This window comes from Salvelinus fontinalis, chromosome 19 (genome assembly GCF_029448725.1).
Source record: "Salvelinus fontinalis isolate EN_2023a chromosome 19, ASM2944872v1, whole genome shotgun sequence".
Classification (NCBI taxonomy): domain Eukaryota; kingdom Metazoa; phylum Chordata; class Actinopteri; order Salmoniformes; family Salmonidae; genus Salvelinus; species Salvelinus fontinalis.
In genome coordinates, this window is record NC_074683.1 from 25,708,492 (window position 1) to 25,732,765 (window position 24,274).

General features: G+C 42.3%; 1 protein-coding gene across 2 annotated transcripts in view; it reads left to right on the top strand.

Annotated features, from left to right (window-relative positions):
* LOC129816553 (coiled-coil domain-containing protein 141-like) overlaps positions 1-24,274 on the top strand; it is a 43,642-nt gene that overhangs the window by 12,760 nt on the left and 6,608 nt on the right. For both annotated transcript variants that reach the window (XM_055871141.1, XM_055871140.1), the window contains exons 10-17: positions 1,485-1,604; positions 4,042-4,233; positions 4,979-5,155; positions 5,956-6,135; positions 7,106-7,231; positions 7,536-7,724; positions 8,365-8,526; positions 8,803-8,952. In XM_055871141.1, coding sequence (XP_055727116.1) covers positions 1,485-1,604; positions 4,042-4,233; positions 4,979-5,155; positions 5,956-6,135; positions 7,106-7,231; positions 7,536-7,724; positions 8,365-8,526; positions 8,803-8,952 — 1,296 coding nt within the window. The remainder of the gene's footprint in view (positions 1-1,484; positions 1,605-4,041; positions 4,234-4,978; positions 5,156-5,955; positions 6,136-7,105; positions 7,232-7,535; positions 7,725-8,364; positions 8,527-8,802; positions 8,953-24,274) is intronic.

Here is a 24,274-nt window from a genome sequence, read left to right on the forward strand (position 1 = left end):
ACTGTAGGCTATTACACTATAATTGATCAATTTCACATGTCAGTCACATGAAACATTTGTGAATGGACTTGAAAATGTGTGGAATACTCTCCAAAATGCCGTGTGGGTCGACAATAAAGTGACAATTAACGAAGGTAGAGATGAGTGGCCAAGACAGAGAGGCGCTCGGACAGCAGTGGATGCATACATTCATATTCATTAGGCTGTACATCAAATTTTTAATTTAATAAAATGTTTGTACTTTATTGTGCTTAACAGCCAGTGTGTATTCTTTTTAACATACTATTAACTTACTTTTATTTATTAGGCAAGTCAGTTAAGAACAAATTCATATTTTCAATGACAGCCTAGGAACAGTGGGTTAATGGCCTTGTCCAGGGGTAGAACAACAGATTTTTACCTTGTCAGCTTGGGGATTTGATGTTGCAACCTTTCAGTTACTAGTCCAACACTCTAACCACTAGGCTACCTGGGAAATTGTTTACAACTTGCTATCTATCCCATAAACGAAAATATATTTTAATCTTCTGTGGTTTGGTAACTTCCTGTTCTTCAACCGACTCTGGCTGGACTGAAGAAGACGCACATCTTGGAAAAATTCAAAGTATGCAAAAGAGCCTTCAACTGCAAAGGGCATTGTGATTCCACTCCGTTATGGACGGTCCCCATACAAATGAATGCCATCCGCCGTAACAAAACGGAGTGCTTATGGTTAATGTGAATGAGGCATTATTATGAATGTAATTATTAATGCATGACAATCACTGAATGTCATTCATTACACTTTTTGGTGTTTTGTAACAGATGTCTCTTTCCATTCGTCAAATGGCGGGTGCACAGTGCATTGTATGGATGTGGGACAGCGGGAATTATTTTAGTGGACGAATGTGCGCAGGTAGCCAGGTTTACACAGGAGCCTTGTGATGGGATTGTTTGACAATCAAATGGTTGTGTTTATGCCACATTAAAAGGTTTGCCTAATACATTTTAAAAGTAAAACATCAAATCTTTAGTATTAGGCCCACAGAGATGCTATTAAATGAATAGGGATTCTTAATATGTCTCACTGGGCTGGATTCAGAGTTGAGGTATGTGCAAGTTAAGACTTTTGAATAATATAATTCACTGTCAATGGGAGAGGTGCATAAAAGCATATATTCCATTTTTTAACAGACACTTTCATCCAAAGTAACTTACAGTCATGCATGCATACATTTTAAACATGGATGGTCCCAGGAATTGAACCCACTACCCTGGTGTTAACAAGTATCATGCTTTACCAACTGAGCTCCAAACGACCAGTTAAACATATCTCAAGTCAGATTACAGCCCAGTCTCAGACGAGTAGTAAGGCAAGTTGACAGCCTACGATCAACTGCTAACACTTTCATGTGTGTGTAAATGTCCTTGTATTTCAGTTGACTGCATTTGACTGAATTGTGGAACTAATAAAGTAAAGTAAAAGTCATGTGTTTCTGTCCCAGATCTCTGTGTGGCTAAAGAGCAGCAACGGTGTCCTCTCCAGCAACACTGAGCCAGGCTCCCTGCTCTCTCAGTCTGAAGACATGCTCAACAAACACCTGGAACTCTCCTCACAGACACAGGTAGAGTCAGGAATATCACTTGTAGACTTACTCAACCTTATTCAAATGTATGACCCCTTTGTTTATTTACCCAGCTCTTATACAAAGGTTGGGTCACTTTCTTTCAATTCAGGAATCTCAGTTTACTTCCTGAATGTTGTTTTCAAATAGACCTAACCCTGTCTTGTACTGTACTGAAGTATACACACTACATGACCAAAAGTGCTCGTCGAACATCTCATTCCAAAATCATGGGCATTAATATGGTGTTGGTCCCCCTTTGCTGCTATAACAGCCTCCACTCCACTTCTGGGAAAGCTTTCAACTAGATCTTGGAACATTGCTGCGGGGACTTGCTTCCGATCAGCCACAAGCATTAGTGAGGTCGGGCACTGATGTCCGGCGATTAGGCCTGGCTCGCAGTAGGCGTTCCAATTCATCCCAAAGATGTTCGATGTGGTTGAGGTCAGGGCTTTGTGCAGGCCAGTCAAGTTCTTCCATACCGATCTCAACAAACCATTTCTGTATGGACCTCGCTTTGTGCACGGGGGCATTGTCATGCTGAAAAAGGAAAAGGCCTTCCCCAAACTGTTGCCACAAAGTTGGAAGTAAATAATCATCTAGAATGTAATTGTATGCTGTAGTGTTAAGATTTCCCTTCACTGGAGCTAAGGGGTCTAGCCCGAACCATGAAAAATAGCCCCAGACCATTATTCCTCCTCCACCAAACTTTACAGTTGCCACTATGCATTTGGGCAGGTAGCATTTTCTTGGCATCCACCAAACCCAGATTCATCCGTCAGACTGCTAGATGGTGAAGTGTGATTTACATTTACATTACATTTAAGTCATTTAGCAGACGCTCTTATCCAGAGCGACTTACAAATTGGTGCATTCACCTTATGATATCCAGTGGAACAACCACTTTACAATAGTGCATCTAAATCTTTTAAGGGGGTGGGGGTTAGAAGGATTACTTTATCCTATCCTAGGTATTCCTTAAAGAGGTGGGGTTTCAGGTGTCTCCGGAAGGTGGTGATTGACTCCGCTGACCTGGCGTCGTGAGGGAGTTTGTTCCACCATTGGGGTGCCAGAGCAGCGAACAGTTTTGACTGGGCTGAGCGGGAACTGTACTTCCTCAGAGGTAGGGAGGCGAGCAGGCCAGAGGTGGATGAACGCAGTGCCCTTGTTTGGGTGTAGGGCCTGATCAGAGCCTGAAGGTACGGAGGTGCCGTTCCCCTTACAGCTCCGTAGGCAAGCACCATGGTCTTGAGCTTCAACTGGAAGCCAGTGGAGAGAGCGGAGGAGAGGGGTGACGTGAGAGAACTTGGGAAGGTTGAACACCAGACGGGCTGCGGCGTTCTGGATGAGTTGTAGGGGTTTAATGGCACAGGCAGGGAGCCCAGCCAACAGCGAGTTGCAGTAATCCAGACGGGAGATGACAAGTGCCTGGATTAGGACCTGCGCCGCTTCCTGTGTGAGGCAGGGTCGTACTCTGCGAATGTTGTAGAGCATGAACCTACAGGAACGGGTCACCGCCTTGATGTTAGTTGAGAACCACAGGGTGTTGTCCAGGATCACGCCAAAGTTCTTAGCACTCTGGGAGGAGGACACAATGGAGTTGTCAACCGTGATGGCGAGATCATGGAACGGGCAGTCCTTCCCCGGGAGGAAGAGCAGCTCCGTCTTGCCGAGGTTCAGCTTGAGGTGGTGATCCGTCATCCACACTGATATGTCTGCCAGACATGCAGAGATGCGATTCGCCACCTGGTTATCAGAAGGGGGAAAGGAGAAGATTAATTGTGTGTCGTCTGCATAGCAATGATAGGAGAGACCACTCCAGAGAACACGTTTCCACTGCTCCAGAGTTTTACACCACTCCAGCCGACACTTGGCATTGTGCATTGTGATCTTAGACTTGTGTGTGGCTGCTCAGCCATGGAAACCCATTTCATGAAGCTCCCGACAAACAGTTATTGTGCTAACTTCCAGAGGCAGTTTGGAACTCGATAGTGAGTGTTGTAACCAAGGACAGACGATTTTTACCCTCAGGTCACTTCAGCACTCGGCGGTGCCGTTCTTTGAGCTTGTGTGGCTTACCACTTCACGGGTGAGACATTTTTGCTCTTAGACATTTCCAATTCACAATAACAGCACTTACAGTTGGCTGAGGCAGCTCTAGCAGGGCAGAAATTTGACGAACTGACTCATTGGAAAGGTGGCATCCTATGACGGTGCTACGTTGAAAGTCACTTAGCTCTTCATTGTGGCTATTCTACTGCCAATGTTTGTCTATGGAGATTACATGGCTGTGTGCTCGATTGTATACACCTGTCAGCAACGGGTGTGGCTTAAATAGCCAAATTCACAAATTTGAAGGGGTGTCCACATACTTTTGTGTATCTATAGCGTATGTGTTACCATAGAGTTTTCTCAACCCTGGCCATTTGGTTTTCAGCAAACAGCCAGTGAGGCAGAGGCCATGGCAGAGCTGCTAAAGGAACTGAGAACACTGGGGTGTCCTGAAGCTGCTGAGTTCTCCAACAAAGCATCACTGCTAGAGGAGGAGCTGAAGACAGTCACCAGGAACATCACATCTCGCATCGAGAATATCCAACCATACGTGGGCTTCTTGCGAATAGCAGAGGAGGTTATTTTCTCTTATCATTTCATGAAACTTAGGAAGCTTATGGTTGTTAAATATCTGTACAGTTAGTTTGGTACAGTGGTGTCTGACTAAATATTGTTACATAGTTATGTACAGTGTACATGTATGTATTTCATTCATATTTTGTTGAAAGCACAGGTGATTTAACTGAAATGTGTCAATAACCAAAATGTAAATCAATCTGAAATGCAGTTGGGGAAGCTACTCTGAAAATATAATTTACCAAGCTGCCAGTTACTTAACCCTAGAAGAAGTTAAGCTAGACTAAAGTTACCCTTAATAAGAAAAATATAGTTCAAACTACTTCATGAAAAACTATCATATGTAAATCTGAAATGTCATAGATGACAAATTGCAAGAACAGATCACTTTGGGATCATATGTTAACAAAATGTGTAATTTAGCCTATTAATCACAAAAACAATGTTTCAAGTGAGAATCAGGCAGGTCGGATGCCGTAAAAGAAAGTAAACGATTGCTTACTTCACCCATATTTTAATTTCCTTTTGCAAGAAGAGTAGTGTTCAGTTCCAGTAGTTAGCTGCACAACTACATGGCAAAAAAAAATGTACTACTGAAAACACTACCTAGATTTGAATTTAGTTCAACTACCACCAAGCTACTGCAAAAAGTAGTTAAATTACTAGTTGAACTACTTGTAGTTCACTACTCCACAACACTGCTGAAATGTAATATTCTGAAATGTGTGACTCCTATGCTTGTTCAGGTGGAGGAACAGATGCAGAGTCTACATGAAAGCTATAACAGGAAGCAAGAGGAGGAGGAGAACGAGGAGAGTTTAGTCACGTCTAAGGAGATAGCTGACGCTAAGTGGCAGTCCATGTTGGAACGCTTTCTCACCATGCTGGACCTGGGAAACAACTACATCAACTACTCAAACATGGTGAGAGACATTATTGAGCCTCAACCCCTCCATACACTGTTATCCAGGTTAACGTTGCTAACGTTGAGCCTTCCTATAAGCCATTGCTTTTCTGCCTGCACATAATAATAATAATACATTTTATTTTAAGCGCTTTTCAAGACACCCCAAGTCACTTTACATATACAAGATAATCAGCAGGATAAAAAGCAACAATATCACACATTTAAATAAGTAAGTACAGTATATAAAAGTACACCAAATATAAGGATAGACTAACCATGGACAGCACTAAACATAATGACAGACTAACCAGGGCAGTGAACTAAACAGGGTTTCAACAGTGGAGTCAGTTAGAGAGGGTCTGAGTCGTGAGATGATTTTGAAGTGGAAGAAGGCTGACTTGGTGATGTTTTGGATTTTGTGTCCAATTGACAAAGTGGGGGTCAAATGTAACACCCAGTTCCTGACTGGAGTTGGAGTGGATGGTGCAAACGTCGATTGTCATGTTGAGTTAACCCAGTTTCTTGATGAGGGAGTTGGGGCCCATGAGCATTGTATCTGTTTTGTTGTCATTTAGTTAAAAAAAGTTATTGCTTATTAAAACTAAATGACGATAAAACAGAGGTCATGCCTAAATTAGACAAACCTTACAACCATTGATTATTGCATTTCATTATAAGTATGGTTAGCATGGTTTATTATGTCTTGCTTTGGAAAAATAACTTCCACCCACATCCAGGAGCCCTTCGTAAGGGCTGTAGCATACAGATAAGATCCAGTACCTGATAATAATGGATTCTTTATGTTGACATCGTCAGGTGAGTGAGAACCTGAACCTGAATGTGAGGGCAGCCATCGGTGTGGTGGAGAAGATCATGGAGGAGCTGAACAAGAAGAAGATGGATCTGTCAGACCTCTGGACCTCCTGGCAGCTCCACGTCAGTCAGGTGAAGTCTGTCAAGAAACAGTGGAAGAAATACAAAGAACAACTGAAAAAGGTACATAAAAATAAGTATGCAATGTATACTGAACAAAAATATACACTCAAAATGTAAAGTGTTGGTCCCATTTTTCATGAGCTGAAATACAAGATCCCAGACATTTTTCATCCACACAAAATGTCTCTCAAATTTTGTACACAAATTTGTTTACATCCCTGTTAGTGAGCATTTCTCCTTTTCCAAGATAATCCATCCACCTGACAGGTGTGACACCGGTGCACTTTTTGTTGGGGACAATAAAAGGCCACTCTAAAATGTGCAGTTTTGTCACACAACACAATGCCACAGATGTCTCAAGTTTTGAGGGAGAGTGCAATTGGCATGCTGACTGCAGGAATGTCCACCAGAGCTGTTGCCAGAGAAGTGAATGTTAATTTCTCTACCATAAGCCGCCTCCAACGTCGGTTTAGAGAATTTGGCAGTATATCCAACTGGTCTCACAACTGCAGACCACGTGTAGCCACGCCAGCCCAGGACCTCCACATCCGGCTTCTTCCCCTGTGGGATCTTTTGAGACCATCCACCCGGACAGCTAATGTAACACCCAGTTCCTGACTGGAGTTGGAGTGGATGGTGCAGACGTCAATTGTCATAATGAAACTGAGGAGTATTTCTGTCTGAAATAAAGCCCTTTTGTTGGGAAAAACAAATTCTGATTGACTGGGCCTGGCTACACAGTGAGTGCCCTATGCCCTCCCAGGCCCACCCATGCCAAGTCATGTGAAATCATAGATTTGTTCTTAAAAAATGTATTTCAATTGACTGATTTCCTTATATGAACTGTAACTCAGTAAAATCATTGAAATTGTTGCATGCTGCATTTATATATTTGTTCGGTATATATCCATTACAAATTCCTGAATCACAACCAATGTATTCTCAATTGATCATAAATGCAATCTCATTTAGTGTCAAGAACCCCCCCCTGTTTTTTTGGGGTTTTTAATGGAGTTTTTTTTTTTTACAGACTGTTCATGACCTAAATAGTGTGGAGGAGGTTCTTGTCCCGACCTCTAAAGTAGATCTGGGAAGTGATCTTCAGACTGTGTCCAAGCTACTGGAGAACTTTAACCTAGCTAAGCCCCACTTCCTGGTAAGAACTATATCCTATCGGCCTGTCATAAATAGTAGGTAGAAGAAATAATAACATTATTATGTATAATATTTTTTTACAGAAACCCAATGATTTTATGTTTAATAGTTTTACAGTAGTACCAATAGTCTATGTTAGTAGTTAGTTAGTATACACTTTACCATATGTATACAGTATCTTTACAGTGGCTCTAAGTAGAATGACACTATGCCTACATTTGTGTTCTGGTCCATTATGTGATATCCTATAGATAGATATACATCATTATTCTACTATATCTCTATTTACTGTATGTCCCCTGTAGCAGTTGAATGCAGAGGTAGAATACATGGTGAAGACATCAGAATTGTTGGCACTGAAAGGAATTCCAATAAAAGAGAAGAATGAGAAAGTCACAGAGATGCTTCACCTTCATCAGAGAGTGAAAGATAAAATCAAAGAGTACGAGTCTGTCCTCAACATGGCCGTGAAGTTCCACCAGCTCTATGACGAGGTAACAACACATCGTCTAAGGGTGCTGTACCACCCTATTGGGTACAACCCTATTCCCTAAGGAATAGTGCACTACTTTTGACCAGGGCTAATAATGTGCATTATATAGGGAATAGGATGAAATTTGGGACTCACTCTTACATACTGTATCAGGGAGGGTGTTATCTTTGCTGTAGTCCCTTCAGAGTCATTGTATCTGGGTCTTTCATGGAAAACTATATTTGCGGTGTGTTTGAGAGAACACATGGGATCAGTTTAGGATAGCTCAAAGCTCCCTGCCCTTCACAGACATGTTCAGCTTGAAATGTCACATAAATACTGTAACTATCAGAGAGTTACTTACCTATCTAGCTTTTCTGTAGACACCAAAGAACACAGGATCAGTTAAGTGATGCCCTGGAGATACCTCGTGGACCTTTTTAGACAGAAATGTACCATAAAAGATTGATACTTTGCATGCTTTGCAGGTTTCCCATAAAAGATACCGCAGAAGACACTAACAGAATATGACCGCATTACTTAGTAATTTTAAAATCAATTCTTTAACAGCTGGTGATATACAAACATCATTAAACACACATAGATTCTGATTAGAGAAACAAATAAACAGCCTCCCAATTGGTTCATTGTTTTGTCCCCAGTTGGATAAGCTGTCAATGTTGGAGCCTGTGACGGGGTTCAGTGAGACAAGCCAGGCTAAGATCCAGCTGATCCAGCATCAGGACAGGCAGAGTCACGTCAGACACCTGTACAAGCTGGCTATCTCTCTGGGAGGAGATATCAGCAACACTGTACAACAGTTGGTGAGAAGACACACAGCCACACAGCCACGTCAGACACCTGTACAAGCTGTACATCTCTCAGTAACACTGTCTGCAAGGCAACACCTCATCATTCACCGCTGTTTGTCTGTTTATTTTTATTTTTTATTTTGAAACTTTACTTTAATGTTTTTTTTTCCCCAGGGACAATCCATACTAATGGAATGCTAAATAATAAATATTAGTGTACTTTTGAAGATTGTTACATTTCCTGATCATTATCTAATGATACAAAAATTCTCTTTCCTGCCGTCCCAGCATGACTCAGGTTTCTCTGTACAGCGTCTGCAGGAGCGTCTGGCGAGACTGGAGAGAAGCTGTGTTAACTGGAGTGCTGAGGCCAACAGGTGTGAAGAGAGCCTCACTAGCAACGTGTACTACTGTGTCTTCAAGGAGGAGATCACTGAGGTGAAACCCTCTCTCGCTCACACACACACACACACACACACACACACACACACACACACACACACACACACACACACACACACACACACACACACACACACACACACTGCTTCAAGGAGGAAATCACTAATGTTGGACAGTGAAACAACCCTTTGGCTTTATCTCAATTAGTCTATTAGTGTAGGTTAGGGCTCTCCAACCCTGTTCCTGGAGAGGTACCCTCCTGTAGGTTTTAACTCTAACCCTGTTCCTGGAGAGCTACCCTCCTGTTGGTTTTAACTCTAATTCTGTTCCTGGAGAGCTATCCTCCTGTAGGTTTTAACTCTAACCCTGTTCCTGGAGAGCTACCCTCCTGTAGGTTTTAACTCCAACCCTGTTCCTGGAGAGCTCCCCTCCTGTAGGTTTTAACTCCAACCCTGTTCCTGGAGAGCTACCCTCCTGTAGGTTTTAACTCTAACCCTGTTCCTGGAGAGCTACCCTCCTGTAGGTTTTAACTCCAACCCTGTTCCTGGAGAGCTACCCACTTGTAGGTCTTTGCTCCAACCCGAGTTATAGCTAACCTGATTCAACCAGCTAATTATTAGTATCAGGTGTGCTAGATTAGGGTTGGAGTGAACCTACAGGATGGTAGCTCTCCAGGAACAGGGTTATGCACCACAATTCATCTAACCCAGGCCCCAGATCAAGATCTCAATTTATCTAACCCAGGCCCCAGATCAAGATCTCAATTTATCTAACCCAGGCCCCAGATCAAGATCTCAATTTATCTAACCCAGGCCCCAGATCAAGAGCTCAATTTATCTAACCCAGGCCCCAGATCAAGATCTCAATTTATCTAACCCAGGCCCCAGATCAAGATCTCAATTTATCTAACCCAGGCCCCAGATCAAGAGCTCAATTTATCTAACCCAGGCCCCAGATCAAGATCTCAATTTATCTAACCCAGGCCCCAGATCAAGATCTCAATTTATCTAACCCAGGCCCCAGATCAAGAGCTCAATTTATCTAACCCAGGCCCCAGATCAAGATCTCAATTTATCTAACCCAGGCCCCAGATCAAGAGCTCAATTTATCTAACCCAGGCCCCAGATCAAGAGCTCAATTTATCTAACCCAGGCCCCAGATCAAGAGCTCAATTTATCTAACCCAGGCCCCAGATCAGAGCTCAATTTATCTAACCCAGGCCCCAGATCAAGAGCTCAATTTATCTAACCCAGGCCCCAGATCAAGAGCTCAATGTATCTATCCTAGGCCCCAGATCAAGAGCTCAATTTATCTAACCCAGGCCCCAGATCAAGATCTCAATTTATCTAACCCAGGCCCCAGATCAAGATCTCAAGTTATCTCACCCAGGCCCCAGATCAAGATCTCAATTCATCTAACCCAGGCCCCAGATCAAGAGCTCAATTCATCTAACCCAGATCAAGAGCTCAATTTATCTAACCCAGGCCCCAGATCAAGAGCTCAATTTATCTAACCCAGGCCCCAGATCAAGATCTCAATTTATCTAACCCAGGCCCCAGATCAAGATCTCAATTTATCTCACCCAGGCCCCAGATCAAGATCTCAATTCATCTAACCCATGCCCCAGATCAAGATCTCAATTCATCTAACCCAGGCCCCAGATCAAGAGCTCAATTCAGCTAACCCAGGCCCCAGCTCAAGAGCTCAATGTATCTAACCTAGGCCCCAGATCAAGAGCTCAATGTATCTAACCTAGGCCCCAGATCAAGAGCTCAATGTATCTAACCTAGGCCCCAGATCAAGAGCTCAATTTATCTAACCCAGATCAAGAGCTCAATTTATCTAACCCAGATCAATAACTCAATTGATCTAACCCAGGCCCCAGATCAAGAGTTCAAGATTGGGATTGATGCTTGTCTCTAGAGGGTCTATATTCAAAGTGACATTCCCTCCCTCCCTCTCTCCTCCCTCTCTTTTTCCTTCCCCCTCCATCCATTTGTCTCACGTCACTCAAGAGAGCAGATTCCTCTCCTATCAGCTGTGGAAGGGAAACCCAAATGAGAGGCCTCAATACCAGGGCCTCAATCCCCTACTTATTAGGAATGTCCTTGGCCTAATAATGATTATATCTGCATGTCATATGTAGGCCTGTGGGTGGTACTAATCTAAAGTTTGCACACATCTTTATCAGTGAACATGTTTCATGTTCCAAATCTATTCATGCTACTCTATTTTTACTCCAACACACCCTTTATGGCACAGCCAAGATGTTTGTCCTCTACCTCCATCTAGTGGACGATGTTGTCAGTATGTAAGTGTTTATACAACTTGAGATGCTCTGTTTTAATATACATTTTTTGGTCCATTTCTTATTAATTCACCACTATATCAGTTTTCATTGTTAATAACTGCAATCAGAATGTATTTTTCATTACGGTGTTTCTGTTACCTCACACGGCTTGTTTATACATACCCTAGAAAGGCTCTATCTACTGTATAACACACATTTTCCAACACTTGAGAAGTGAGGGCATAATTATTATTTTCTGGTTAGGTTATTTCATCTGGCCAGCAGAGGGAGCCGCTGTTGCCTCCTGAGAGAAAGTAGAGCGCTCCTAAATATGTCATGAATAAATCACCTTGCTTGGACCATTACTTGGAATACATGTGATACAGGTTGACATACTTCTCTGTTCTCACTATACTAAGGACACCATACAGTTGGCTGAGCATACCTAGACATACCTAGACTTTTACCAGATACTGCTGCAGGGGTGTACTCTTACAGTGCATTCGGAAAGTATTCAGACCCCTTCACTTTTTCAACATTTTATTACATTACAACCTTATTCTAAAATGGATTAAATAGTTTTTTTCCCCTCATTAATCTACACACAATACCCCATAACGACACAGCAAAACCAGGTTTTTGTTTGCAAAAAAATAAATAATGAAATATCACATTTACATAAGTATTCAGACCCTTTACTCTGTACTTGTTGAAGCACCTTCGGCAGCGATTACAGCCTCAAGTCGTCTTTGGTGTGACGCTACAAGCTTGGCACACCTGTATTTGGGGAGTTTCTCCCATTCTTCTCTGCAGATCTTCACAAGCTCTGTCAGGTTTGATGGGGAGCATCACCGCACAGCTATTTTCAGGTCTCTCCAGAGATGTTCGATCGGGTTCAAATCCGGGCTCTGGCTGGGCCACTCAAGGACATTCAGACACATGTCCCGAAGCCACTCCTGCGTTGTCTTGGCTGTGTGCTTAATGTCGTTGTCCTGTTGGAAGGTGGACATTCACCTTTGTCTGAGCTCCTGACCACTCTGTAGCAGGTTTCCATCAAGGATCTCTCTGTACTTTGCTCCATTCTTCTTTCCCTCGATCCTGACTAGTCTCCATGTCCCTGCCGCTGAAAAACATCCCATAGCATGATGCTGCAACCACCATGCTTCACCGTAGGGATGGATTTCCTCCAGACGTGACTCTTGGCATTAAGGCCGAAGAGTTCAATCTTGGTTTCATCAGACCAGAGAATCTTGTTTCTCATGGTCTGAGAGTCCTTAAGGTGCTTTTTGGCAAACTCGAAGCGGGCAATCATGTGTCTTTTACTGAGGACAGTCTGGCCACTCTACCATGAAGGCCTGATTGGTGGAGTGCTGCAGAGATGGTTGTCCTTCTGGAAGGTTCTCCCATTTCCACAAAGGAACTCTGGAGCTCTGTCAGAGTGACCATCGTGTTCTTGGTCACCTCCCTGACCAAGACCTTTCTCCCCCGATTGCTCAGTTTTTGCCGGGCGGCCAGCTCTAGGAAGAGTCTTGTGTGGTTCCAAACTTCTTCCATTTAAGAATGATGGAGGCCACTGTGGTCTTGGGGACCTTCAATGCTGCAGACATTTTGTGGTACCCTTCCCCAGATCTGTGCCTCAACACAATCCTGTCTCGGAGCACTACGGACAATTCCTTCAACCTCATGGCTTGTTTTTTTGCTCTGACGTGCATTGTCAACTGTGGGACCTTATATAGACAGGTGTGTGCCTTTCCAAATCATGTCCAATCAATTTAATTTACGGTACCACAGGTGGACTCCAATCAAGGTGTAGAAACATCTCCAGGATGATCAATGGAAACAGGATGGACCTGAGCTCAATTTTGATTCTCATAGGAAATGGTCTGAAAACGTATGTAAAAAATAAAAAATAAAAAAATAATAAAAAAAATAACTGTTTTTGCTTTGTCTACACTTTGCGTAGATTGATGAGGGAAAAAATGTATTCAAGATATTTTAGAATAAGGCTGTAATGTAACAAAATGTAGAAAAATTCTGAATACTTTCCGAATGCACTGTATTTAAAAGTTGGTGCTAATTCCATTTAAATTAATAAATTCAGGAAGCACAGTAAACTGAAATTCCAATGTCAATTGCCTTATTAAATAGTATAGGAATTTCTGTTTACTTCCTGTATTGACTGAATTGAAATGGAATTAACTCCGATCATGTCTTATGTAATCGTACAGACTAGTCTACAATATTTTTTTGTGCATGAATCAAGAAAGAAAAAATTCATTAGTAACGACAAAGTATTTCATGTTAATAACATAATAAGCATTAAGCTGTAATGGTATGAAATTGAAATAAATTTTGCTTAGAAAAAGAAAGAAGGGAATTTTTTCTTTCTTTGCTGTGCCATAAATTACCATGAAATAGACAGATGGGATATAGCTTATGTCAGAATTGACCAGGATTGACCTTTTGTAGCAGGTTAGGAGAACTTACGCAGCAGGTTAGGAGAATTAACGTAGCAGGTTAGGAAAAGGGTTAGGCTTAGCTAAAATGCAAAAAATGGCAACTTTAGACGTCCATTTGACTAGCCAACAGCCTTTTATAAATATCGATGAGTAGACACCATGGTATTTTATTAGCAGGAGCAGTTGCTGCTGCTCATCAGCTGTGGTGAGACTCCATTTAAATCCGATCAAGCTCTCAGACCGTACCCTCAATTTACAGTAGCACAGCCTAGGCTAGGCCTAGTGCCTACTTCCCTTGAGAGCCATACTGCTCTGGTTCTGCAAACTAAAGGTCCATTTTCTTCTTGAGCGGATGGTCAGGCGGCCGGAACATAAATTCTAGACTGCAAATTGACTGCAAGAAGCCCAAACGGATATAATATTTGACGAAAAATTATCATTTCAAACCTTGCTTATAACTTGTATACGATCACATACAGTATATTTCTATTATGCATGGGAATCTCTGTCATCTGTAATCTCGAAATAGTATTTCTTAATGGGTATGTTTATAGTTCTCTCAAGGTTATTTACTTTGGTTCTATTAAGTTATCAGTGGGTCAGAAGGTCTCAGTTAGGTCTCCGTAGCATCTGGCTCAGTAGCTATACAGTAATTGCTTTGGGACATCAAACAGCCTTTCCTTAATGTTTCCTTCTTTTTTCTCTCTCTCTCTCAAAATTCAATTTAAGGGCTTTATTGGCATGGAAAACATATGTTAACATTGCCAAAGCAAGTGAAGAAGATAATAAACAATAAAAATTAACAGTAACCATTACACTCACAAAAGTAAAAAATAAAAATATATTATGTGCAAATTGTTAAAGTATACAAGGGAAAATAAATATGGGTTGTATTTACAATGGTGTTTGTTCTTCACTGGTTGCCCTTTCCTTGTGGCAACAGGTCACAAATATTGCTGCTGTGATGGCACACTGTGGTATTTCACCCTGTAGATAAGGGAGTTTATCAAATTTGGTTTGTTTTCAAGTTATTTGTGGATCTGTGTAATCTGAGGGAAATATGTGTCTCTAATATGGTCATACATTTGGCAGGAGTTTAGGAAGTGCAGCTCAGTTTCCACCTCATTTTGTGGGCAGTGTGCACATAGCCTGTCTTTCTCTTGAGAGCCAGGTCTGCCTACGGTGGCCTTTCTCAATAGCAAGGCTATGTTCACTGAGTCTGTACATAGTCAAAGCTTTCCTTAAGTTTGGGTCAGTCACGGTGGTCAGGTATTCTGCTTAGGGCCAAATAGCATTCTAGTTTGCTGTTTTTTTGTTAATTCTTTCCAATGTGTTAAGTAATTATCTTTTTGTTTTCTCATGATTTGGTTGGGTCTAATTGTGTTGCTGCCCTGGGGCTCTGTGGGGTCTGTTTATGTTTGTGAACAGAGCCCCAGGACCAGCTTGTTTAGGGGACTCTTCACCAGGTTCATCTCTCTGTAGGGGATGGCTTTGTTATGAAAGGTTTGGGAATCGCTTCCTTTTAGGTGGTTGTAGAATTTAACGTCTCTTTTCTGGATTTTGATAATTCTGCTCTACGTGCATTATTTGGTGTTTTACACTGAGGATATTTTTGCAGAATTCTGCACGCAGTCTCAATTTGGTGTTTGTCCCATTTTGTGAATTCTTGGTTGGTGAGCAGACCCCAGACCTCTCAACCATAAAAGGCAATGGGTTCTATAACTGATTCAAGTATTTTTAGCTATATCCTAAATGGTATGTTGAAATTGATGTTCCTTTTGATGGCATAGAAGACCCTTCTTGCCTTGTCTCTCAGCTCGTTCACAGCGTTGTGGAAGTTACCTGTGGCGCTGATGTTTAGGCCGAGGTAATCATCGTTTTTTGTGTGCTCTAGGGCAACGGTGTCTAGATGGTATTCATATTTGTGGTCCTTGCAACTGGACCTTTTTTGGAACACCATTATTTTTGTCTTACTGAGATTTACTGTCAGGGCCCAGGTCTGACAGAATCTGTGGAGAACTCAACATGGCGGTGTTCGCCTTAGCAATCTCACTGGAATAAAGACCTCCATTCCTGTCATTATTGAAGAGATTGTGATATCTCACATCTCAAAATAGGGTTACTTAATGTTAGATCCCTCACTTCAAAGGCAGTTATAGTCAATTAACTAATCACTGATCATAATCTTGATGTGATTGGCCAGACTGAAACATGGCTTAAGCCTGATGAATTTACTGTGTTAAATGAGGCCTCACCTGCTGTTTACACTAGTGACCATATCCCACGCGCATCCCGCAAAGGTCAGAGGTGTTGCTAACATTTACAATAGCAAATATCAATTTACAAAAATAAAAATTACTGCGTTTTCATCTTTTGAGCTTCTAGTCATGAAATCTATGCAGACTACTAAATAACTTTTTATATCTACTGTTTACAGGCCTCCTGGGCCATATACAGCGTTCCTCACTGAGTTCCCTGAATTCCTATCGGACCTTGTAGTTATGGGAGATAATATTCACATTTTTGGTGACTTTAATATTCACATGGAAAAGTCCACAGACCCACTCCGTTAGGCTTTCGGAGCCATCATCAACTCAGTGGGTTTTGTCCAACATGTCTCCGGACCTACTCATTGACACAGTCATACCCTGGACCTAGCTTGTCTCGTGGAATAAATATTGTGGATCTTAATGTTTTTCCTCATAGTCCTGGACTATCGGACCACCATTTTATCACGTTTGCAATCGCAACAAATAATCTGCTCAGACCCCAACTAAGGGTCATCAAACGCCGTGCTATAAATTCTCAGACAACCCAAAGATTCCTAGATGCCCTTCCAGACTCCCTCCACATAACCAAGGACGTCAGAGTACAAAAATGGTTAACCACCTAACTGAGGAACTAAATTTAACCTTGCGTAATACCCTAGATGCGGTCGCACCCCTAAAAACAAAAAACATTTGTCATAAGAAACTAGCTCCCTGGTATACAGAAAATACCCGAGTCCTGAAGCAAGCTTCCAGAAAATTGGAACGGAAATGGCGCTACACCAATCTGGAAGTCTTCCGACTAGCTTGGAAACACATGTCAGGGTTGTGTGCGGAGAATATTAGGAGTCAAACGCAGGACACAGGTGTTGAGCGAAACCACAGTGTTTTACTCAAAATTAAGGCAAAATTCCACAAATGGAAATAAACAGATACATACACGTATCAACCACAACACCTAACGCACAAACAATCACGGACAAAACAGAAATGAAAGCCAGAGGGTTAAATAGGGAACATGATGGGGGAATTGAAACCAGGTGTGTATAATACAGACAAAACAAAACGAAACTGAAACATGGATCGATGGTGACTAGAAAGCCGGTGACGTCGACCGCCGAACACCACCCGAACAAGGAGAAGGGCCGACTTCGGCGGAAGTCGTGACAACACAGTACCGTGCAGTATCGAAGAGCCCTCACTGATCATCCAATTTTCCAACTTAATTGAGGAGAATAAGAAGTGATAAGCAGTGATAAATTCATGAACTTCTTTGACGAAAAGATCATGATCATTAGAAAGCAAATTACGTAATCTGCGTATTTCTCCAAAGCTCAGTTGTCCGGAGTCTGCACAACACTGCCAGGACCTAGAATCAAGGGAGACACTCAATGTTTTTAACACTATATCTCTTGACACATTGATGAAAATAGTCATGGTCTCTAAACCTTTCAAGCTGCATACTGGACCCTATTTCCAACTAAACTACTGAAAGAGCTGCTTCCTGTGCTTGGCCCTCCTATGTTGAACATAATAAACGGCTCCCTATCCACCGGATATGTATCGAACTCACTAGAAGTGGCAGTAATAAAGCCTCTCTTGAAAAAGCCAAACCTTGACCCAGAAAATATAAGAAACTATCGGCCTATATCGAATCTCCCATTCCTCTCAAAATGTTTTGAAAAAGCTATTGCGCAGCAACTCACTGCCTTCCTGAAGACAAACAATGTATACGAAACACTTAAGTCTGGTTTAGATCTTATCTGTCTGAAAGATATCAGTTTGTCTCTGTGGATGGTTTGTCCTCTGACAAATCAACTGTAAATTTCAGTGTTCCTCAAGGTTCGTTTTTAGGACCACTATTGTTTTCACTATATATTTTGCCTCTTGGTGGTGTCATTCGGAAACATAATGTTAACTTTCACAGCTATGTGAACGATACACAGCTGTACATTTCGATGAAACATGGTGAAGCTGCAAAATTGCCCTCCCTGGAAGCCTGTGTTTCAGACATAAGGAAGTGGATGGCGGCAAATGTTCTACTTTTAAACTCAGACAAAACAGAGATGGTAGTTCTAGGTCCCAAGAAACAAAGAGATCTTCTGTTGGATCTGACAATTAATCTTGATGGTTGTACATTTGTCTCAAATAAAACTGAAGGACCACTGCATTACTCTGGACCCTGATCTCTCTTTTGATGAACATATCAAGACTATTTCCAGGACAGCTTTTTTCCATCTACGTAACATTGCAAAAATCTGAACATTTCTGTCCAAAAATGATGCAGAAAAATGTATCCATGCTTTTGTCACTTCTAGATTAGACTACTGCACTAATCTACTTTCCGGCTACCCGTATAAAGCACTAAATTAACTTCAGTTTGTGCTAAACACGGCTGCTAGAGTCTTGACTAGAACCAAAAAATGTGATCATATTACTCCAGTGCGCTACGGTCACAAGACGCAGGCCACCTTATTGTCCCTGGAATTTCTAAGCTCTCCTATAGAGCTCAATTTTTATGGAATGGTCTGCCTATCCATGTGAGAGACTCGGTCTCGACCTTTAAGTCTTTATTGAAGACTCATCTCTTCAGTAGGTCCTATGATTGAGTGTAGTCTGTCCCAGGGGTGTGAAAGTGAACGGAAAGGCACTGGAGCGACGAACCGCCCTTGCTGTCCCTGCCTGGCTGGTTCCCCTCTCTCCTCTGGGATTCTCTGCCTCTAACCCTATTACGGGGGCTGCTTTGGCAAAGTGGGTGGGTGTTACGTTCCCCAGTTTCTGTGTTGTTGTGGGTTTGTATGTGTGTGTATTTCAGGAAATGGCTTCCTGGATTCCTAAAGCAGCTGATTGGTCGGCCCCATCGTTGATTGGAGCGCTGACCCCTCCCTCTCATCAGGGGAAATACCTGTCTCTTCAATTACCAACTCCTTCTCCAGCTTGATAAAAGCCAGTGTTCCTCCCTCAGGGAGGAGAGGTTCTTTTTATGTCCTATGTTGGTTGTTGGTCAGTGAAAGTTTTGTTGATATTATTTTGTAGCCGCTCTTTCAGAGGTATGTGTATGCCAATAGGACTTAGTGTTTTTGGTTATTGAAATTGTTCACTTAAAGTATTGGTTAATTCTTCTGTTTCATTTGTTCCCGGGGGGGATGGGGAATGCACCTTGGGAGTGTTTAGGCAAGAGGCCTGCGGGCATACATAACCCGTAGTATTTAATCAGTCTATGCACACTAGGTAAGACCTGGGCGGACCACCCCCTGTATTTTGGTTAGCGCGCCAGGTGGTGCTAAAGGTTAGTTAAGAAGTGGGAAGGCAGGTAAGGTAGGAGAGGGGACTCTTTAATTTTGTAGTTTCTTTGCTTTTGTTCCGTACAGCCCCTTTTCCCCACATTACCGTGTTAATGAATAATACATTCCTTGTAAACGGTATTTTTCTCTGCCTCTGTCATCCTTCCCCGCACCTACGATCACATACATTTTCACACCACGGGGAGTTGAGATGTAGCGGGGTGTTGCATTCCCTACTCCAAGAGGCGTACATAACAGTGGTGTTATATCCTCCCTGGTTGGCCCCGTCCGGGGGTATCATCGTACACAGTGTCTCCCGTCCCCTCCTGTCTCAGCCTCCAGTTTTTATGCTGCAATAGGTTATATGTCAGGGGGCAAGGGTCAGTCTGTTTCAGTATATCTGGAGTATTTCTCCTGTCTTATCTGGTGTCCTGTGTGAATTGTATGCTCCCTCAAATTCTTTCTCTCTTCTCTCCGAGCCCAAGGACCATGCCTCAGGACTACAGTGGCTTGCGAAAGTATTCAACCCCTTGGCATTTGTCCTATTTTGTGGGGGGGGTGGTGTATCATTTGATTTACACAACATGCCTACCACTTTGAAGATGCAAAATATATTTTGTGAAACAAACAAGAAATAAGACAAAAAAACAGACAACTTAAGCGTGCATAACTAATCACCCCCACCCCCAAAGTCAATACTTTGTAGAGCCACCTTATGCAGCAATTACAGCTGCAAGTCTCTTGGGGTATGTATCTATAAGCTTGGCACATCTAGACACTGGGATTTTTGCCCATTCTTCAAGGCAAAACTGCTCTAGCTCCTTTAAGTTGGATGGGTTCTGCTGGTGTACAGCAATCTTTATGTCATACCACAGATTCTCAATTGGATTGAGGTCTGGGCTTTGACTAGGCCATTCCATGACATTTACATGTTTCCCCTGCTTTAGCAGTATGCTTAGGGTCATTGTCCTGCTGGAAGGTGAACCTCCTGACCAGTTTCCCAGTCCCTGCCAATGAAAAACATCTCACAGCATGATGCTGTGGGAATGGTGTTCCCACCATGCTTCACTGTGGGGATGATGTTCTCGGGGTGATGAGAGGTGTTGGGTTTACGCCAGACATAGCGTTTTCATTGATGGTCAAAAAGCTCATTTTTAGTCTCATCTGACCAGAGTACCTTCTTCCGTATGTTTGGGGAGTCTCCCACATGCCTTTTGGCGAACACCAAACGTGTTTGCTTATTTTTTTCTTTAAGCAATGGCTTTTTTTCTGACCACTCTTCCGTAAAGCCCAGCTCTGTGGAGTGTACGGCTTAAAGTGGTCCTATGGACAGATACACCAATCTCCGCTGTGGAGCTTTGCAGCTCCTTCAGGGTTATCTTTGGTCTCTTTGTTGCCTCTCTGATTTATGCCCTCCTTGCCGGGTCCGTGAGTTTTGGTGGGCGGCCCTCTCTTGGCAGGTTTGTTGTGGTGCCATTTTCCTTCCATTTTTTTATAATGGATTTAATGGTGCTCTGTGGGATGTTCAAAGTTTCTGATATTTTTTTATAACCCAACCTTGATCTGTACTTCTCCACAACTTTGTCCCTAACCTGTTTGGAGAGCTCATTGGTGTTCATGGTGCTGCTTGCTTGGTGGTGCCCCTTGCTTAGTGGTGTTGCAGACTCTGGGGCCTTTCAGAACAGGTGTATATATACTGAGATCATGTGACACTTAGATTGCACACAGGTGGACTTTATTTAACTAAGTATGTGACTTTTGAAGGTAATTGGTTGCACCAGATCTTATTTAGGGGCTTCATCGCAAAGGGGGTGAATACATATGCACGCACCATTGTTCCATTTCTTTCTTTTTTTTTAACAAGTTATTTTTTAAATTTCACTTCACCAATTTTGACTCCATTACATGAAATCTAAATAAAAATCAATTTTAATTCCAGGTTGTAAGGCAACAAAATATGAAAAAATGCCAAGGGGGTGAATACTTTCGCAAGCCACTGTACCTGGCCTGATTACTCCTTGCTGTCCCCAGTCCACCTGGTTGTGCTGCTGCTGCAGTTTCAACTGTTCTGCTTGCAGCTATGGACCCCTGATCTGTTCACCGGACGTGCTACCTTGTCCCAGACCTGCTGTTCTCGACTCTCTCTCTCTACCACACCTGTCTCTATCTCTGAATGATCGGTTATGAAAAGCCAACTGCCATTTACTCCTGAGGTGCTGACCTGTTGCACCCTCTACAACCACTGAAATTATTATTATTTGACCCTGCTGGTCATCTATGAACATTTGAACAGCTTGGCCATGTACTGTTATAATCTCCACCTGGCACAGCCAGAATAAGTGTCACGCCCTGACCATAGATTGCTTTGTATGTTTCTATTTTTTGTTTGGTCAGGGTGTGATGTGGGTAGGCATTCTATGTTTGTATGTCTATGTTTTCTATTTCTATTATGTTTGGCCTGGTATGGTTCCCAATCAGAGGCAGCTGTCAATCGTTGTCTCTGATTGAGAACCATACTTAGGTAGCCTGTTTTCCCACTTTGAGTTGTGGGTGGTTATTTTCTGTTTAGTGTTTGTTGCACCTTTCAGAACTGTTTGTTGTTTTTGTTCGCATGTTCATCTTTATTAAAGTATTATGGATAAGTACCTCGCTGCACTTTGGTCCTCCTCTCCTTCTCCCGACGACAATCGTTACAAGAAGTCTGGTCACCCTTCAGATCCTGGTTCTTCTCTAGGTTTCTTCCTAGGTTCCTGCCTTTCTAGGGAGTTTTTCCTAGCCACTGTGCTTCTACATCTGCATTGCTTGCTGTTTGGGGTTGTAGGCTGGGTTTCTGTATACTGTAGCACTTTGTGACATCGGCTGATGTAAAAAGGGCTTTATAAATTCGATTGATTGATTGATAGACATTTGACTTCAGATTCTAGTAGGGTGAGGCCAGGTACTGCAGACTGTTGTAGTGCCCTCGCCAATTCGTTGATATATATGTTGAAGAGGGTAGGGCTTAAGCTGCATCCCTGTCTCATCCCATGGCCCTGTGGAAAGAAATGTGTGTGTTTTTTTGCCAATTTTAACCGCACACTTGTTTCTGTACATGGATTTTATAATGTCGTATGTTTTTCCCCTAACACCGCTTTCCATTAATTTGTATAGCAGACCCTCGTGCCAAAATGGGTCAAACGCTTTTTTTAAATCAACAAAGCATGAGAAGACTTTGCCTTTGCCTTTGTTTTGGTTTGTTTGTTTGTCAATTAGGGTGTGCAGGGTGAACACATGGTCTGTTTTACGGCAATTTGGTAAAAAGCCAATTTGACATTTGCTCAGTACATTGTTTTCACTGAGTAAATGTACAAGTCTGCTGTTAATGATAATGCATAGGATTTTCCCAAGGTTGCTGTTGACGCATATCTCACGGTAGTTATTGGGGTCAAATATGTCTCCACTTTTGTGGATCATGTATATGTTTTTGCTGTTTGTTCTTTGTTATAGGGCTAAAAAGATTAGAGAAGTGGTTTACCCATACATCTCCGTTTTGGATAGATAACTCTTCGTGTTGTTTGTTTAGTGTTTTTCAATTTTCCCAGAAGTGGTTAGAGTATGGATTCTTCAGTTACATTGATCTGATTTCTGACGTGCTGTTCCTTCATTTTCCGTAGTGTATTTCTGTATTGTTTTAGTGATTCACCATGGTGAAGGCGTAGGCTCAGATTTTCTGGTTCTCTATGTTTTGGTTGGATAGGTTTCTCAATTTCTTTCATAGGTTTTTGCATTCTTCATCAAACCATTTGTCATTGTTGTTAATTTTCTTAGGTTTTCTGTTTGACATTTTTAGATTTGATAGGGAAGCTGAGAGGTCAAATATACTGTTTAGGTTTTCTACTGAAAAGTTTACACCTTCACTATTACAGTGGAATGTTTTGTCCAGGAAGTTGTCTAAAGGGGATTGAATTTGTTGTTGCCTAATTGTTTTTTGGCAGGTTTCCGCACTACTTTCCTTCCATCTATGGCATTTCTTAATTATTCAGTTCCTTTGGCTTTGATGCCTCATGATTGAGTATTGGTCTGTACAAGTACAGTAGACTGTGATTTTGCTGTGATCTGATAGGGGTGTCAGTAGGCTGACTGTGAACGCTGTGAGAGACTCTGGGTTGAGGTCAGTGATAAAGTAGTCTACAGTACCACTGCCAAGAGATGAGTTGTAGGTGTACCTACCATAGGAGTCCCCTCGAAGCTTACCATTGACTATGTACATACCCAGCGTGCGACAGAGCTGCAGCAGTTGTGACCTATTTTTGTTGATTATGTTGTCGTAGTTGTGCGTAGGGGGGCATATGGGGAAGGGAATGCTGTCACCTCCAGGTAGGTGTTTGTCCGCCTGTGTGCTGAGGGTGTCAGATTCTTGTCCAGTTCTGGCATTTAGGTCACCACAGACTAGTACATGTCCCTGGGCTTCAAAATTATTGATTTTCTCCTCCAGGATGGATAAACTCTCTTCATTAAAGTATGGGGATTCTAGTGGGGGATATAGGTAGCACACAGGAGAAAATGTTTACTCTGTTAAGATAATTTCCTTCTGAATTTCTAGCCAAATGTAAAATGTTCCTGTTTTGATACATTTTATAGAGTGAGTTAGGTCTGCTTTATACCAAATTAGCATACCCCCTGAGTCCTGTCCCTTTTTCACACCTGGTTGTTTGATTACCAGCTCTCTGTAATCTAGAGGGCAACCAGTGGGTCCATGTCCTCTATACCATGCTTCTTGTAGGATGACAACATCTAGGTTCCTGCTCTTAAGGCCAAAGGCAGATGACCTCAGGCCTTGGATATTCCAGGATGAGATAGTGAAGGCTTTGTGTTCCATAAAGTCTCTGTCTCTCTCTCTCTGTGTGTGTGCGTGCGTGTATAAAACAGAGACTCCCCATATACCCATCTCAGCTAGGGAAAAAGATAGTTAGAGGTAGTTATACGAGGTTCCCGAAATGGGATGTACAGGGAGGCTGGTTAGGCTGCAGCTGTCCTTCTCTGACATATGAGCTGGTCATTCGGAGACTCTACACCACT